General features: G+C 41.6%; 1 protein-coding gene across 2 annotated transcripts in view; it reads left to right on the top strand.

The window, feature by feature from the left end:
- The window catches only part of RPTOR (regulatory associated protein of MTOR complex 1), a 339,786-nt gene that overhangs the window by 168,546 nt on the left and 152,542 nt on the right, over positions 1-18,698 (top strand). For both annotated transcript variants that reach the window (XM_082603639.1, XM_082603638.1), the window contains exon 5: positions 5,428-5,574. In XM_082603639.1, coding sequence (XP_082459765.1) covers positions 5,428-5,574 — 147 coding nt within the window. The remainder of the gene's footprint in view (positions 1-5,427; positions 5,575-18,698) is intronic.

Genomic DNA, 18,698 nt, shown 5'->3' with positions numbered 1-18,698 from the left:
ATTTTTATTGAATACTGTACTGACAGTGAGAAACAGAACAGTTGTCTGGGTCCAGGATGGTTGTAAGTGTATCAGTTGTTCACCCTCATGATTTCGGGCTGACTGGGGGCTGTGCTCGCTGCCACTGCCCAGCATCATGGGAGAGGATCAGACCGCATATCGCTAGCCTGGGAAAGAACAACGTTCAAAGTATGGTTTCTACTGAATGCGTGTCGCTTTGCACCATGTAAAGTCAAAAACTCGTAAGTTGAAACATCGGGAGTCAGGGACCGTCTGAACTTAGAATCTGCTCGGAGATGGAGAGTTGCTTCTTAGGACCTGGCTGGCTTTACCTGGAGAACAAAGTGCCCTTCCTCCGAGCTCCTGTCCCAGGGCTCAGTGCTTGGCTGCCTCTGTGGTTGACTCAGCTGTGATGACAGTCTGATGAAGCATGTGGCTTTTTTTTTGATGTTTAGTGGAGTGTAATGAATAAATTATTTAAAACCTATTTCTATTTCTTTGTTTGAAATGAAAACATGGCCTTGAATATGTTTTTTCAAGAGAAAGGAGAGACACTTTGATTAGGAATTCTCTGTGTTCGTAGTTTTTGGTGGGGGGAGAAACCAAACCATTGCCTGAAAGGCTGTGGTGTTTCTGGCAGCCTTCAGTGCGTGGGGGACTTCGACTTCTCCAGCTTGTGTAGGTTGGTTCAGCCTAGAAGACACGGGGATAATTGCACGGGGTGGAAACAGTTGCACTTCAGGTGTTGTTTCTGTTCTGTTCACTCGCTGCAGCACCAGGGCTGTCATCCTGCAGGCCTCCCTTTGCAGGTTTGCAGGACCGTGATTCTGGCCCGAAGCTTGACAAACTCCCCAGGATCCTTCTGAGATGGGAAATGAGATCCACCTGCTCATGTTCCAATAAGGATTCGTTCTCAAAGGCCATTTTCCGCAATATGGTTTAATAGAGTTGATTTTGTATCCCTAAGGAAAACAGACTTCCAAGTTTTACAGGCTTACTAAACTACAGATATACAGCTACTGCTTTAAATGAAATCATCTCTCCTCAAAGGCATTGGTTCTCACCAGGGGAGGTTCCCCCTCAGGGTGCATTTGGCAGTGTCCAGAGACCTTTTTGGTTGTCACAACTGGGCAGAGAGGGGGAAGTGCTGTTGGCAGGGCTGCTGCCAAGCCTGATGCAGTGCCCGGGATGAGCCCCACACTGACTGACCAGCCTCAAACGTCCACAGTGCTGGGGTGTCTCCACTTCAGCCACAGAGGCCCTTGCTGCTCAGAGGTTGCCACCCACCATGCAGCCCATCTGTGTGGAGGTGTGGAGGTGTGGAGGTGTGGGTCCAAGCCATTTTCTGTGGCTGAGCATCCCTGTGGACGGTATAAGGTGCCAGACCCTCTCACAACTAAAAATCATGAGGCTAAAGACCAATTCCGAAAGCTCCTTGCATGCTGCCCCTTGGACAAGCATTAGAAAATGGAGGTGCTTCTGCCCTCCAGTGGGACTGGGCGGCTGACAACTCCACTTGAACCATTTCCGTGGCAGCCAGTGGCACAGGGAATGAAAGGGAAAACCCTTAACGAGTTTCCTGGTGGATTAGTGCTTTATTATTTTAATGAGTCACCATTAATTACCTTTGTATCTCAGAAATTTAGAAAGTAACTTTTGATTTGGGGGAAATATAAAAATTACATTTCAGTTCAAAAGGCCAGACCTCAAAACACAGTTAAAATATATTTTATTGCGTGCTGCTTTGCTGCCTTTGGGGCCTTCTGGGGCTGTACCTAGAAGGCAGCAAAGATGACAGCATCGCCCTTTCCCAGCAGTCACTTGGATGACGTGGTGGCAGGAATGGGGTCAGAACTGCCCCAGCCATATTTGGCCCCTCCTCACTGAGCTAGAACCTTGTGGGAAGCAGATAAACAGCAGAGTGTGGCTGGCATATAAAAATGTGATGATTTCCCAGGCTGGTGCTAAAATCCTTTCTCCTCTCAGTGTAAGGGTGTCCCTGCCCAATTAAAGGGTTCCTTTTGGCCCTTTTCTCCCCCGTAGCAGTGGGGGCTGCAGGTGAACAAGGGGAGGGAGGCTGCTGGGCAGAGGGCCGGAGAGGAGCGCTCTTCCCTGCTGGGCCCGGGGAGGCGCTGGCTTGTGTCCTGCTCTGTCCAATGTAGCATGTGCTGAAGCCTTTTTACTCGTGCAGATAACATGTAATACCTGCTCATTATGAAACACTGACCAAACGTAAAGTATGTTATAGTGAACCCTGGAGCTTACCCTTTTCCTCCCTCCTTTTAATAGTTGTGTGCACTTTGTGTTTTAAAAAAATACAAGTAATTTCTATTCTAAAAGGTTCCAAGAGAACAGAAGTTTTAAAAGAAATAGATATGACACTTTCTTACCACCCCACACCCCTGTCACCTCCCCAGTCAGAGAAAGCAGCCCTTAGCAGTCCTGTGTTCTTCTTTCAGCACCATTTATAGGACCTTTCACTCAGCACGTTTCTGCTGAGTTCTCATTTCATTCAGCTTAAGTGCTGGGCATGTGGTGCTTTACACACAAAACAGGATATTATATGTGAGATTCTAAGACTTGCATTTTTTAAATCATGACAAGCCTCTGACATCTCTCCATGTCAGTGCATATAAATAACCTTGCATGGTGTTCCATAACGTGGGTGTATGGGGGCCCCCTTTGCTTAATGATCCCTTCATATTGGATATATTAGGATCCAAGATTGGTTGTGATAGTCCCTGTGGGCCGTCTGGGACTGCTGTGGCATCGTCATGACATGGGGCCCAGGCCCCTTCCATCACACAGCTCTGTTGTCCCCCTGCTTATGTCTTCTGCCATGTTCACATTTCCTCCCGGGAAGGGAAAGAGGGTGGCATGTATAATTTAGACACATTTCTGATCATGTCCCATTGGCCAGAATTGGGCTGCAAGATCAGACTTAGCTGCAAAGGAAACTGGGAACTGTGCTCAGCTAAACTTGCATTGAGGATGAAGATGGGAAAAATAGGTGTTAGACTGGCAGTCTTTTCCACAGTAGCATGTAGACAGCTTACAGGTTTTTACCAGTGAAAGTATTATACATTCTTTTATGTACATTTCTGTATACAAATGCAAGTATTTCTATAGGATGGACACCTAGAAGTCAAAGGTATGTACAGTAAAAATTTTAAGAACCACACAAATTGCCTTCCAAAAATAGCTTCCTCAATTTATACTCACACCAACGATAAGCCAGCACCCTGTTGAACATTGTCGTCAGCATGGGGTATTATTCGTATTTAAAACTTGTTTCCAGTTTGCTGGATGAAGATAGGTAGGTGGATGATTCTCATTGTAATTTGCATTTCCATGATTAATCGAGAGCATGAAACTTTCATAGTTGTTGATCATTCATGTTTCTTCTGTGAATTGCCTGTGTGAAGCTTTTGCCTATTGTATATTGTTTTTGTTGTTTTGTCTTTGTTGATCTGCAGCAGAAGCTTATATACACACACACATTCTAAATATAAAGCCTATGTCACATATGTTGTACCTACTTTATTCTTAAATTGCTTGTCACGGGTATATGTTTTTTTCAGAATTATATAATTTTTACGTTGCTCTATTTTTCTTTAACGTTTCTAGGTTCTATATGTTTAAGAAGGTCTTTCTTACATCAAAATAAATTTTAAAATCTTTTATTCTGCTTTTGTATTTATTTTTAAAATCTGTCCCGATTGTGTGTGGAATCTCAGATGGCAATATTGAATGGTTAGTTGGATTTTACAAGTATCACTTGTTGAATTGTTCATTCTTTCTTCACTGAGTTAAAATGCCACCTTCATTACAGTTATATATGTGGCTCTGTTTCTGGGCTTTCCCTCCTGTTGATTTGTTTGTCTCGCCTTCCCCAGTACCATCCTGTAATTACCATAGATTTATAGTGTATTTAATATCTGCTAGCGTGAGTCCCCACTCATTATTCCTTCTTTACACTTTTTTTTGTGTTGTGCTATTCTTATACCTTTCTCTTCAGCATTAACTTCAGAATCAGCTTGTCAGGTTCCATTAAGGAAACCCCTGATGGTATTTTGATTGGGCACTGCCTTTATAGATTCATTAGGGAAGAACTGCCGTCTTTAGAATCCTTCTGTGAGAGTTTACTTAGAGAGAGCATATCCAAGTGTTCTCTTACTCGTGCAGTGACGAAGAACAGGACACCAGGTGATGGCAGTTTAGCAAGGTGAAATGGCACAGCGTAAGCAGAGGGTGGTCCCCTCGTGATAGACATGTCTGCAGCCCCACCACACCTGTGCTGTCGGCACATCCTCCCCCGTCTGGGATGGGACTTGCATCTGGTGACGTGTGTGCATATCAAGAAGGCCTCTGCCGCCACCACCTTGATGACAGTCTTCTCCAGGCCTGGTTTGGTCCTTCTGTCTTCTGTTCCTTTTCCCCTTTGCATTAGAAACAATCCTCTTGGCAATACCAGAGGCAGTGTTTGTGGCTTAGCTTTGAGGAAACACAGTCACCTTTACTGTCAGTGCACAGAATTGATTTCTGCTGGAGTGTCACTACTTAAACTATTGGTGCCTGAGGAAGGATAAATAAGTGATGGCGTTCTATGCAGAAGAACTGCTTTAAAATGTTACCTTTGAGTGAGGATTTTAGTCATTTCTCTGGTGAGATGAGGACCATTCCTCTCTATGTTTACCAGTAATAGCTGGAGTGTTTTCAAGTACTGAAGAGTACAGTGTGTCCAGAAAAATATTTCACTTAGCAGATTCATGCTAATATGTTATTGTTCTGTGATTTGGAAAAAGAATTACAGAGCCAAATCTATTTGTACTCCTTCAATGTGATCTAAATCATCTAGAGGATAAAGTGCTTATGGGTAGCTCTGAAATTAAAGGGGCAACAGGGAAAACATGCACATTTGAGGACCCGATCAACTTTTCTGAGCTCATCTTCTTTATAATCGAGGAGCGTGTACTGCTGTATAAGCCCAGAGAAGTTACGGAGTAAATGGTGAGCAGGAATGGTGTGAAGTAGCATGTGTAGCCTTGGGATTTATAAGAACAAGCTGTGGTTGGGCTGCAAGCGGGTGGGAGATGAAGGGTGGGTGTGAAGGCCTCGTGGTGGGACACGTGGAGGGAAATCCCTCAGTGGAGTGAGTGCGCTCCCAGGGGGCAGCGAGAGCTGAACAGGGGAGGAGAGGAGCTCGGGATTGAACTGTGCCACCGCCCGGTTCTACCTGATGAAACAGCATGTGGGCAGATCGTGGGGAGGTTAGCTTGCTGCTGTTCACAGTGGGTAGAGACGGCAGCTCAGGAATGCTCTGTGCAGCGGGCCCCGTGCATGGGACCCTCTTGGAGGTGCAGGTGCTGGTGAGCAGGCAGAGTTTGCCAGGTGTGAGTCACAAACATGCACTGTTTTCTTTTCCAGAACTACACTCAGTACATCCCACTGTCTATATACGACCTGCAGACATGGATGGGCAGCCCCTCCATATTCGTCTACGACTGCTCCAACGCTGGTCTCATTGTCAAGTCCTTCAAGCAGTTCGCCCTGCAGAGGGAGCAGGAGCTGGAGGTGAGGCCCTAAACACACTGGGCGCTGGGGGTGGCCGTGGGGGACTATTGGCCTGGAGCTGTGGTTTTGTTTCTTTGGGTGGGGCAGGCTCAGAGTGCTCAGTGCAAGGTGGTGGGGTCCACGACAAAGAACTTGGAAAGGACTCAGGACAAGCTCTTAGGCTTATTTTTACACCTCGTCTTACCCAGCGTCATTTTTAATCCGAATTTTAATTAAGTGATAAAATTAATAGAGTTGAATTGTGCTTCAGTGGGCTCTGCCTTCGAGATAAATGTGAAAATAAAGCAGACACATTTATTTTCGGAGAACTGGACCCGTGTCTGGGCACAGTCTTCAGTTCCACCCGCATCTTAGTTATTGCCCTCATTTTTTTGTCTTTTGTGTTGGAAAAAACCCCTACTACGCTAAATACAGAAAACAAAACAGCTACAGCTGCCCTTGGTGCCTTCCATTTAAAGAACTGGAGAGCCTGTGTAGTGCTCTGATCGTGAAGAAACGTTTTACTTGGTTGTTTTAATTAATATTTGATGTTTGAATTAAACAGTGATTTCTAAAGAGAAATTGAAGAGGCACTTTCAGTTAAGAGGCCTCATCCTGTGGCCTGCACAAGAGTGAGAATAAAATATTCTGCAACCTCCAGGGGGTCATGAATTCCAACTGGTTGCAGTGCAGAAAATTCTCAATTCAGGAACAGAAATGGCACTGAGTACATGTTTCCTCAAGCCTTTTTGGGTCTATCCAATTTTAATGTATTGTTATGTTTTTCACATTTCATCAGAGGATATTGCTGAAATAATCAGCAATAAAATTTGAAATTCTACTTGGGAGAACTTAACATGTCATACAGTTAATTTATAAATATTTTATAAATTAAAATATTTATAAATTAAGCCCTTATGCAGAACTTTGCACCAGAGTGACTGATAAATTACCCTTTATCCCAGTGCCACAAGTTGTTATTGTTATTATTATTATTATTATTATTATTTGCATTGTAGAATAAGAGAAGGGAAAGGTCAAGTTTTATATCATTAAATGTTTACCTTGCTTTTAGGCATTTCATCTAAGTTTATCCAAGGGATAGGTTATCTTATGGGTGCTAAAAACTCAAAGTACCAAGAGGTAATTGCTTTTCCTCGCATCAAGTAATAAATATTGAAAAAACATTTTTTTTTGTTTTCCATTTAAAATGTGTAAATAAAAATGCCAAAGAATCTGGCCTGATATTTATCCCCAACTTATGAGCTTCAGAGTGGTTAAGGAAAGACCAATACATCAGCCTTTGTTAATTAAAACATGTTAAATAGGGCTTCCCTGGTGGCGCAGTGGTTGAGAGTCTGCCTGCCAATGCAGGGGACACTGGTTAGTGCCCTGGTGCGGGAAGATCCCACATGCCGCAGAGCGGCTGGGCCTGTGAGCCATGGCCGCTGAGCCTGCACGTCCGGAGCCTGTGCGCCGCAACGAGAGAGGCCACAATAGTGAGAGGCCCACGTACTGCAAAAAAAAAAAAAAAAAAACGTTAAATATAGTCCCTCTCCCACCCTTCTCAGCAGAAGACAAGCATTTCCCTCTTACGCTCTAGCACTTGGAGTATCTGCTCTGTCGGTTCTGTAAATGTTCTCTGTATGTTGCCAAGGATTAATCAGCCTAAGAAACTGTTCATTTCATTGAATGCGACAAAAAAGTTTTCCTTGCATCTTTTTGGGGTGAGGAGGGAAATGTTTAATTGACTAATTCCTCATGGAGGAGAATAAATGAAAAATATGTTATCTGAAGTGGTAAATAGATGGCAATGCAAAGTTATACCATATGTTTTATAATTAGCTCTGACTTTTATCTTCATTCTTTTCTTAATTACAGTGCAGATAAGTCTTACGGTTTTCCATTACACTTACTATTATTGGCTGTTGTTCATCTGGTCTCTTGCATCAACAGCGGAAATTAGAATGATAAAATTGGCTCCCAGCTAATATCTTAATGTTCATGTTAGTCATTTTTTTATCTGCTGTAGAAGCAGCAATCCTGTGTGGCCTCTTAGGTTTATTCTTTTAAAAAATTCTTTCCCTGTCTACAGTTGGCCAGATTCTTTGTAAATTTATGATACATTTTAACACTTTTATTGGGTAGATGATAACATGAAACTGAAAGAAACTGTCGGGTAAAATGGTTTGTGCCAGAGTTTAAAAAATAAAGAGGGTAAAAATGATTAAATATAATGCAAGAAAATAGTTACCTGGACTAGAAAGCCTACAAGTAATAAACATTAACACAAATATGAGTGACATAAATTTTAAGAGAGGATTATCAACTTTCATATTCTTGGACTTCCATTCTCAAAGGAATACTGCAGGTGAAGTAGAAGATGCCTCCGTGAAAGCATGGCATAAATTACTGCACACAATTGAAACTTCATCATAGCCAGGAAAAATGCATATCTGTCCCTCAGTAATGGTCTCTACATTTTTCCTTGTGTCATATTGCTTTGTGATTTGAAAACTAAGGAAAGCCTTCAGTTCTCTCTGCTTTCCATGTTTTTTTTTAAGATAAGTATTTTTATTTTTACTAAATTAGTATATGCCATTATTTTAAAAATTAAATAGTACCAAGGGTTTATAATGAATGAAATATGCCCTGGCCCACACCTCCTTGGCCAAAACTCTGCTACTATAGGGAACCTATTTTAACTGTTTATATTTCTAGTTCCTTTATGAGTATCTCTATAAATGTAAATAATATGCTTATACTACTACTGCTTGATTAATAAATTTTAGGTTATCAGGCTTTCTGCTACTGAATAAACCAAAAACAGAGTTGCCATTAGTAAATTCTATTTAAAGAATTGGAGAAATTATATAGAACTTTGAAAGTAAAGAGACATGTTACATAGTTTTAAGTCATATTTGTTGTTTGTATTAAATTGCGAATTCTAAAGAGAAATTGAAGAGGGTGAGTCACTAACTGCCCCCTCCTGTTTCCCCACTGCAATTTAGCTGTGTCACTACATTTGGATTCCCTATACTTTGTAACCTTTGCAATTTGAAATAATACCCTGACGTTTTTATTTCTAGTTTCGTCAGTAATCAGTACTATCCTCTGGCTTTAGGTTCTTAGCTTCCTTGGATTTTCTTTTACCTCTGGACCTTTCCAACTTCTGTCATCTGCACTTTTATGATTATTCTCTAGTCTCTGACCATAATTAAGTCCCCAAGCTTTGTGTATGAGTTGATTCTAAAATATGACAAGTATTAAACTTCAACTCCCTGATTATGACCATGTAAATATTGTTCATTGAATGACTAAATAGGGTGCTATGCTTTCCATTTTTATAACAGTTTTTGTTTCTTTGATTTTCCTGAAGATTTTCTCTTGTCTTATTGAATTAGATCTTTAACATTTCCTCAGTTCCTAAATTTGCAAGGGTAGTATTGAATCTCAGAATATGCCTCTTCCCAAAGTTTCTTCTTTCCCAGCTCTCCACTGCCTGCTTCAGTCGGCTGTTCTAAACAGGCCTGCTCCAAAGCTGTCATCCTGGGATTTCTCCTTATCAGTCTCCTGGAAGCATCCACTGTTTTCTAGATCCCACCTCTGTCTCTTTCTCAGTTTTCTCCTTTGTTCTGCTAGGGCAAATCCTCAAATAACAACCTAAGAACTGATGTATGGGAGTAATTTTTCTCAGGCTTTAAGTGTTTGCATTTGGACTGCTTTTAGCTGAAAGTAATGAAAAATCTCACTATTGCTTTCTAAACAAGTAATAGTTTGTCATTTTCGCTAAGGTCTCTGAGGCAAATGATTTAATTATTCAGCAGTACCATTAGGGACCCAGGCTGTTTTTAATCTTTATGCTCTGATGTTTTATCTTGATGGTTACAGTACATTCTTCCATGTTGAGCCTGGATGAGGTGGGGACAGGGCAGAGCTATCACATTTGTCTCTCTTGTTAGGAAAGCAAGTGCAGACTTCCCCTTATATCTCATTAGCTAAAGCTGGGTCATATGTGATGTGCTCCGCCCCTCACAGTTGGGGGGGTGGCAAAAGGGAGTGGAGTTGGGATGAGTATTGGACTGTCTGACAGTGAGTGTCAGCTGTATTGCATGTGTTATTGTCTTCATTTTGTCCACATGCATTATGGACAGTTTGGGTATGGAATTTTAGGCTGTTTTCACTAAACTATATTACCGTTACTCCTTGCGATAGATGAGAAGGTGGCCTTGTTGTAGCCATAACCAAGAATTCATGATAAAAGCCAGAGAAGGAGTATTTATATCCACAGTACACAGTATGTATGTTGAGAGAGAAAGAGAAAAAGAGAATTCAGATTTCTTTTTTTTTTTTGCAACAACTTTTATCTTGGACATAAAATCTTTGTAACTAGAAGAGGAGACTAAATCTTCAGTGGATTCTCTTTGAAATACTCTTTATTAAGTTTTATCCATTAGTTCTACTTCTATTGGATATTTCCCACGGGCAGTTATGAGTCTTCTCTTCACTGAAGACAGCAATGAAGCAGGGGTCAAATCTCGGCCTTTTCCTCTCTTTCTGTGGAGGCAGGGAGGTGAGTTGGTGTCTGGTGGTGGGAACAGGATTGCCTTTCTTTTACAGAGACTGATGGGGCTAAGCTGTATCCCAGTAAGACTTGATCCTCAGCATGATCATCCTCGTTGGTGTGGGATGGGAGCCCAGATAGTCTCAGTGGCAGCCACAGTGGTGGTGGGACGATGTCTTCCCCCAAGGATGGTCAGCATGCTTTGGGGGAGTCTGTTATTGAGGTTCAGGCCATCACTCTGGTGGCACCATTCTCTCCTCTTACTGCCTGTTTGCACTTGGCAAGGCTTTTCTCATGATGCCTCCAAGTGAATCATGTTTTGTTTTGTTTTTTGGTTTTGGTTTTTTTTTGGCTGCACCGCGTGGCGTGCAGGTTCTTAGTCCCCTGACCAGGGATTGAACCCATGCCCCCTGCAGTGGAAGCACGGAGTCTTAACCACTGGACTGCCAGGGCAGTTCCGCGAATCATGGTTGTTTTTTTTTTTTTAAGATGTTGGGGGTAGGAGTTTTTATTAATTAATTTGTTTATTTTTGCTGTGTTGCGTCTTCATTTCTGTGCGAGGGCTTTCTCTAGTTGTGGCAGGCGGGGGCCACTCTTCATCGTGGTGCGCGGGCCTCTCACTATCGCGGCCTCTTGTTGCGGAGCACAGGCTCCAGACGCGCAGGCTCAGTAGTCGTGGCTCACGGGCCTAGTTGCTCCGCGGCATGTGGGATCCTCCCAGACCAGGGCTCGAACCCGTGTCCCCTGCATTAGCAGGCAGATTCTCAACCACTGCGCCACCAGGGAAGCCCGCGAATCATGATTTGATCTGACATTCTGTAAACTTCCTTGTGTGACCCACTCCTGCTGGCTCCAGCAGTAGCATCCAGCAGCTCAGGACCTTGTCCAGCAGATACTCATTTTCACAGAAACAGGCTTGGTCCTGCAGCATCACTGAATTCGCAGTGACTTAACCACCCTATTTTCCGTTTGAAATCTTGTATTCGACTTGATATTTATGACACATTATTCTCATGTATTCATCACTGTGGCTAAATTTTATGGCAAGTGTTTAAACTAATTGTAACAAAGATGACTAACATCAAAATCTTCAGGTTTCTTCAAAAAATGTCAAATGTGCATCCCATAGAACTAGAGAATTCATATTTTGAAACCTGTGGTTCCTTTGCTACTGTTGTAGATAGCACGTTATGTGGATGTCCGTGGAATTCGAAATATTGGGCTGACCCAAAAGTTCGTTTGGGTTTTTCCATAACATCTTATGGAAAAACCCAAATGAAGCTTTTGGCCAACCCAACAGAAGTCGACGCTCTGTGTTAAGGTTGATATTTGTAGTGTTACAGTGTCTGTCTGTGATTTTTGAATATCACAAGTTAATTCTAAGGTTATCTTTAGAAAGGTCTGTGTCTTGGATGACTGCTTACTAAATGGAGTTTGTGTGTGTGAATTTGTGAACATTCTCCGTGGACTTGCTGTTGGGATGTTCACGCTACAAAACAGGAGTCCACGGTGCTGACTCTACACAGAGCTCAGGCTTGTCCGTCTCTAGCTTTCACGTTATAATTTTTTTCATGTCTCCATTCTTTCTCTTCTATAGCTTCATAGTTACCATTTGTAGGTAGTAGGGAAACAGGAAGTCTGTTATGTGATAACCTTATTTATTTTCTCTTTACTTTTTAAATGATATTAATTTGAAGGGAAGCTACCCATTGTTGCTGTGTGCCCATGGCGGGGAAGGCAGGTGGCTTCCCGGGGCACCCTTGCTCACAGTGCAGAGAGCATTCTACCTCTGGGAGCCGGTGACTACACTAGCCACCCTAGTTTTCCCCAGACACATCAGTAACTCTCTTTAAAGAAGAATACCTCCACGTGCTTCCTGGGGAGGGGTGGCTGTGGTGGTTGCAGGACGCCTGGCTTCGGGCACATGGGCGAACAGGGGGCTGTCCTGATGGCGGGTCTTCAGGGGAGCCCTGCCTTCCCGCTGCGCCACCCCCGGCTTCAGCGGTGAACCACCTTCCCCGCTTGCTTCTCTGCACACACTCTGCGCAGGTCCATGCCCTTTTCTTTAATAAAGGCGGGCCAAGTTCACCCCTCTGTACCTTATACTCTATGTATATCAAGCTGTATAGCAAGCTGTAAGAATTCATAAGAGTGAATATTTTCAAAACAAATATCGATAAGAAACCTATTATGTAGTCGAAACACTCCCCCCGCAGCATACACACACGTGTAATTTAAGGAGAAATGCTACCATTTCCACTGTTTATAGGAGAGTAAGTGGGGGTTAACCTGTAAACAAATACAGCAGAAATCCCTTTCATTGGGCTGCACACAGCCACCCAGAGCACCCGGCTGGGGAAAATAAAGCCATGATGGAAATGAAGAGTGGAATGGGAGGCTGGTCCTCCGAGTGCTCTGGGAGCTGACGTGCTAACCAGAAAGTGGAAAGGGTCACAGAAACACACTGATGAGAAAAGCAGCCTCTAGAAGATCAGGACCCTTACCGCCACTGAAAGCTGGTGAGAGAGGAGGGAGCCATGCAAGGTAGAGAGGCAGCGTCAGGGGAGGCCAGAGCACCTGCCGGCCTTAGCTGGTGGACACTACCTACTACCGCCTTTTATTTGTGCGACGCTTTCTGGTTTGCAGAGCACTTTTTACATTTAGTCCAGTCATCAGCCTGTGCAACAGAGGATGGTACATAAGCAGTCTCCAAACTCTTTGCTGCTATGCACCTGTGAACAATTCCTTCTGCGGTTTGTACCGGGAGATCCAGTTTTTTTCTCTTGGCACCTTTTACTATTCCTAGTCCCGGAATTTGAAAGCTTTGGGTGAAAGAAAAGTGATTTCACTGCATAAAAAATTCAGGAACTCTTACCTCTTGTCTGTAGATTAAATGAAATACACAGACAAGCAAATTGTATTATTAAGACAGTCAACTTTCAGGGTATAACTAAAATTCTACTTCCCTGAGCCTGAAATCTTTCTCAGCTGACCTCATATAGCAAATTTTTATGCAATTAATTTGACAATTAATTATGTATTGTCTTGCAGTATCTCTTCTATTGGCATTGTCAGCTGTATTTAAGTCTATTATGTAAACCTATCAAGGATGCTTCATATGAAGTAGTTGCTTAGTAATTATTTATGGATTTGGTCTCATAAATAACTGTATATTTGAATAAACTACCTTTAGTTGTCTTCCTTAGATGTGTCTATGATTCACTGAATATGTTTAATCTTTGGTTGATTTGTATGAAATGTAAAAAGAAACAAAGTAAAAATTATTCACCCAAATCCATGAATATAGTATACTATTTGCAGCCATCATAAAACTGGGAGCTTCTTCAAGTTAAGTCTTAGAATTTAATTTTTTTTTCTAATTTCGTCTGTTTTAAAATATGCCAGAAATTGCTTAATGTTCTGGACCACAGATCATGACCAACACCATGGGATATCGTGAGGGTACTGTGGTTCCCAGCAGGACCCATCTGCATGGTCCTGCTTGCTATCACAGGAGGACCTCTCCTCCATCAGCTAGAGGCTATGGAGGTAATGGCCCGATGTTCTCTCGCAAAGGATCTGTGGTAGCACAGACCATGGTGTTTCTGGTGGCAACCAGAAAAATGGCAGCACTAAACTGGGTGATCACAGAGCCATGCACGGGGAGAAGGGCAGGTGGGAAGTTACCAGCCCACTTGAGGGGAGGGACAAGAAGGTAAGTGGTTTTTCTTAACACTGGGGTCAGAGGCAAGGAAATGATATTAGTTCTCACTAGTCCTCGTCAACATTATACAGTAAAACTTTTGCAGTATGGCAAGGGAAAAAACAGAAGGTATACAGACTGGGAAAAAGGAAATTAAGCTATCTTTTTTTGAAGATGAAACAGTTATATCTGTTGAATGTCAGTCATAAAGATCTAATTGACAGTAACTGAACACTCCAACCAACAGCAGCAGCAAAATACACAAGTATCCATAGAGCATCCATCAAGATATATCATATCCTGGGTCATAAAGCAAACCTCAACATATTTTAAATAATTGAAACCACACAAGTGTGCTCTTTGACCATGGTAGAATCAACTAGAAGTCAGCGATAACAAGACAACAGAAAAATCTCAGAAAAAAAAAAGAACACATAATTGATGGGTTAGAAGTCTCAAGGGAAATTAAAGAAAATACATTAACTGAATGAAAATGAATGTACATCAGAAAACTAAAAATAGAATTACCATATGATCCAGCAGTTCCACTCCTGGGAATATATCCAGAAAAACAATAATTCAAAAAGATACATGTACCCCTATGTTCATAGCAGCACTATTCACAATAGCCAAGACATGGAAGCAACCTAAATGTCCATCGACAGATGAATGGATAAAGAAGATGTGGTATATACATACAATGGAATACTACTTAGCCATAAAAACGAAGGAAATAATGCCATTTGCAGCAACATAGATGCAACTAGAGATTACCATACTAAGTGAAGTAAGTCAGAAAGAGAAAGATAAATACCGTATGATGTCACTTATATGTGGAATCTAAAATATGACACAAATGAACCTATCTACGAAACAGAAACAGACTCATAGACATACAGAACAGACTTGTGGCTGCTAAGGAGGAGGGGGAGGGGGAGGGATGGAGTAGGAGGTTGGGGTTAGCAGATGTAAGCTATTATATATAGAATGGATAAACAACAAGGTCCTACTGTATAGCACAGGGAACTATATTCAATATCCTATGATAAACCATAGTCAAAAAGAATATAAGAAAAAAATATATATATGTATAACTGAATCACTTTGCTGTATAGCAGAAATGAATACAACATTGTATATCAACTATGCTTCAATTAAATAGAAAAAAAAAGGAAAATGAATGTACGACATGTCAGTACTGATAAGATGCAGCTAGGACTTCCCTGGTGGTGCAGTGGTTAAGAATTCGCTTGCCATGTAGGGGACATGGGTTCGATCCCTGGTCCAGGAAGATCCCACATGCCGTGGAGCAACTAAGCCCATGTGCCACAACTACTGAGCCTGTGCTCTAGAGCCCATGCTCTGCAACAAGAGAAGCCACCGCAGTGAGAAGCCCGTGCACCGCAACAAAGAGTAGCCCCTGCTCACTGCAACTAGAGAAAGCCCGCGAGCACTAACAAAGACCCAACACAGCCAAAAATTTTTTTAAAAGATGCAGCTAAAGCAATTGAAAGGGAAATTTATAGCACTAGGTCCTTATGCTAGAAAATAGGAAAAGTATCAAATTATAAGTTCCTCCCTATATTAATCAATTTAGGCTACTGTAACAAAATACTACAGACTGGGTAGCTTCTAAACAACAGAAAGTTATTTCTCTCAGTTCTGGAGACTGGACAGTCCAAGATCACAGTGCAGCTTGATCAGGTGAGGGCCCTTTTCCTAGTTCATGGCCAGGCCTTCTCGCTGTGTCCTCACATGGTAGAAGGGGTCAGAGAGCTCTCAGGCTGCTTTTGTAAGGACACTGATCCCATTCAGGAGGGCTTCACCCTCATGCATTAATCACCACCCAAAGGCCCCACCTTCTAGTACTATCACCTTTGAGGGTTAGGATTTCAACATGTGAATTTTGGGGGAACACAAACATTCAGACCATAGCACTACCTCAAGAAACTAGAAAAGGAGAGCAAAATAACCCCAAAGCAATCAGAAGAAAGAAAATGATGATAAGAACAGAAATCATTGAAATGTAAAACAGAAAAAGAGAAAAATCCATGAAACAAAAAGCTGATTCTCAGGAATAATCACTAAAATGGATAAATCTCTAGCAAGACTAACAAATATAAAAGGAGAAGATTGAGGATCTTACAGCCATTGAAAGAATAATAAGGGAATAACATGAACAACTTTACATTCATAAATTTGACAACTTCAAAGAAATGGACCAATTCCTCTAAAACCACAAACTACCAAATCCACCCAAGATGAAATAGGTAATGTGAGTAGTCAAGAAATTAAATTTGTAATTTAAAAGTTCCTGAAAGGAAATCTCCAGACTCAGCTAGTTTCACTAGAGAATTCTACCAAATATTTAAAGAATTAACACCAGTTTTACAGTCTCTTCCAGAAAATAGAACAGGGAGGAAACACTTCCCAATTCATTTTATGAGGTCATTATTACCCTGATGCCAAAATGGATACACATTACAAAAGAAAAGAAAAAAAGCTGCAGACCTCTATCTCTCACAAACTTAGATGCAAAAGTCCTCAACACAATAATAGCAAATCAGTTCTAGCAATCCATAAAAAGAATTATGTTCTACCACTGAGTGAGATTTATTCCAGGTATGCAAGTCTGGCTTAATATTAAAAAAAATCAATTAATGTAATCCATCATACCAACAGACTAAAGAAGAACAATCATATGATCATATCAGTTGACACAAAGCTTTGACAAAATCCAACACCCTTTCATGATTAAAAAAACCCTAACAAACCAACTCTTAGCAAATGAGGGCTAGAGGGGAGCTTCTTCAGCTTGATAAAGAACATCTGTAAACCTACAGCTGTCATCATCCTTAATGGTAAGAGACCACGTTTTCCCCCTAAGGTCGGGAACAAGGCAAGGCTGTCCATTCTCACCATTCTTACTCAACATAGTACCGGAAGTTCTAGCCAGCAAAATAAGGTAAGAAAAGGACATCATCAGTCACTAGGGAAACAAATCAAAACTACACTGAGGTGCACCTCACATCCACTAGGATGGGTAGAATAAAAAAGATAGATAATTACACGTCCTGGCCAGGATGTAGAGGAATTTGAACCCTCACACAGTGCTAGTGGGAAGGTAAAATGGCGCAGCCACCTTGGAAAACAGTCTGGCAGTTCCTCAAATGTTAAACTTGGAGCTGCAGATGACCCAGCAGTTCCACTCCTATGTTTATACCCAGGAGACTTGAAAACATGTGTCCACACAAAAGCTGTACACAGATGTTCACAGCAGCATTATTCACAGTAGCCCCCAATGGAAATTCTCTTCTTGATGTAAAGGATTGCAGAATTTTTTAGTATCTCCTTTTTTTTAGTTATCTAAGAGTAATGGTGGAGAAATTTGGTTATAATTTCTAATTAAGCATCTTTAGTGAGTTATAGAATGATTCTAGAGCATTTTAGAAAATGATTGCTAACAACTAAATGGCTTTAAAATAGTGGATGGTCCATTTAGGCAAACTCTCAGGATAATCATGCTCTTTAGCTGCCCTCTAGGGGAAATACTGGGGGGAGGTTCTCGGTATGATTACAAGTCTTCCTCCAACAAAGACGACTCCTGCTCTCTTGGCCTAGATTTCATAGTTCCCAGCAATAGGTACCACTTCTTTTTAAATTACTATTTAATATCTGATATATATAGAATTAGATATTAAAAAATTACTACTGCCACTTTGTATCTGCTATTTTTAGTACAGTATCTGTCACATGATAGATGCTCCATTAACAACTTTGAAATGAGCTGGGTAAGCAATACCTGATCCCTTTACAGATCTCAGTCTCTCTCTGAACTTTGCAAAAATGTCCACTGTAAGTAGGTGTTATTGAATTGAGAATAAAAATTGCTTTAAGCTAGAACTGGAATTATTACCAAGTAGATGTTATTTTCAGAAAGTCGCTTGGTAAAGACTCCTCTGAAATTATCAGTGCCTTCATCTCTTTATCAAGATGTCTTGTATATGTATATGAAGAACAGAAGCAGCACAATGGCAGAGTTTCATTTAGAAAATGAGAGGTGTAGGTGCTCCCCCTACAACCCCCACTCACCTCCAGCCGTGCTTCTGGAGCGAGTGGTTCTGGGCCTGTGTGAGCTGCTTGGCCAGCCTTCCCATGAGCTCTGAGTGCATGAGTGCCACATTATCCACACGTGTGGAAGAGGTAGCAGATGTCTTTCTTGGATCTGGTTGCTGTGTATCGCATCTGAAGATTTTTCTGGATCCTTCCCAAATCCTCCAGAATGCTCTAGTGAGCTTTTAATGATTAAAGTTTTCCTGGTGTTTGAGCCTCTAGGTTCTCCAGGAGAAGCCCCTTTGGGTAATAGTGCATCTGGGGTGTGCCCTTCAGGGTGAGTGGTGGCTCCCAGCTGGACCTGTTCTCTTCTCAGCCTGGGTGCCTTTGAAAAGTCCTCTGAATCACTAGTAGTTAGGTTTATTACATGCAAGCTGTTTCCAAAGACTAATTTCAATTAAAAGGTCAATATCTTAGATAAATACAAAACCAAAACAGTATATTGGAAATAGCTCATCTGTTGGGTTTTGTTTTGTTTTTGTTTTGTTTGTATTCCTGGGTTAGCAGCTTGAAAAATGAATCGTTGGTGGAATTGTTTGTCTTGAATGTCATTTTTTTTTAATGTTACTGATTCTAATTAACCCCAGTGCAGAGCTGTCATGTGCCCAGTGGTGACAACAGGTCCCATATGAGTCTGAGGGGACTATTATTGTGTGTTACCACACTTTAGATTATCTGCAGCCACATTTAATGCTTTCTGCCAGTTTATACATCAGCATACAGCAAGGGGCTTGTTTAAGAAATAGAGGTTTCTATCAATGATGA

This window comes from Mesoplodon mirus (assembly GCF_964341445.2).
Source record: "Mesoplodon mirus genome assembly, chromosome: 18".
In the NCBI taxonomy this organism is placed as follows: Eukaryota; Metazoa; Chordata; class Mammalia; order Artiodactyla; family Ziphiidae; genus Mesoplodon; species Mesoplodon mirus.
The sequence above is the reverse complement of the archived record's forward strand: the minus strand, read 5'-3'. Positions and strand labels throughout refer to the sequence as shown.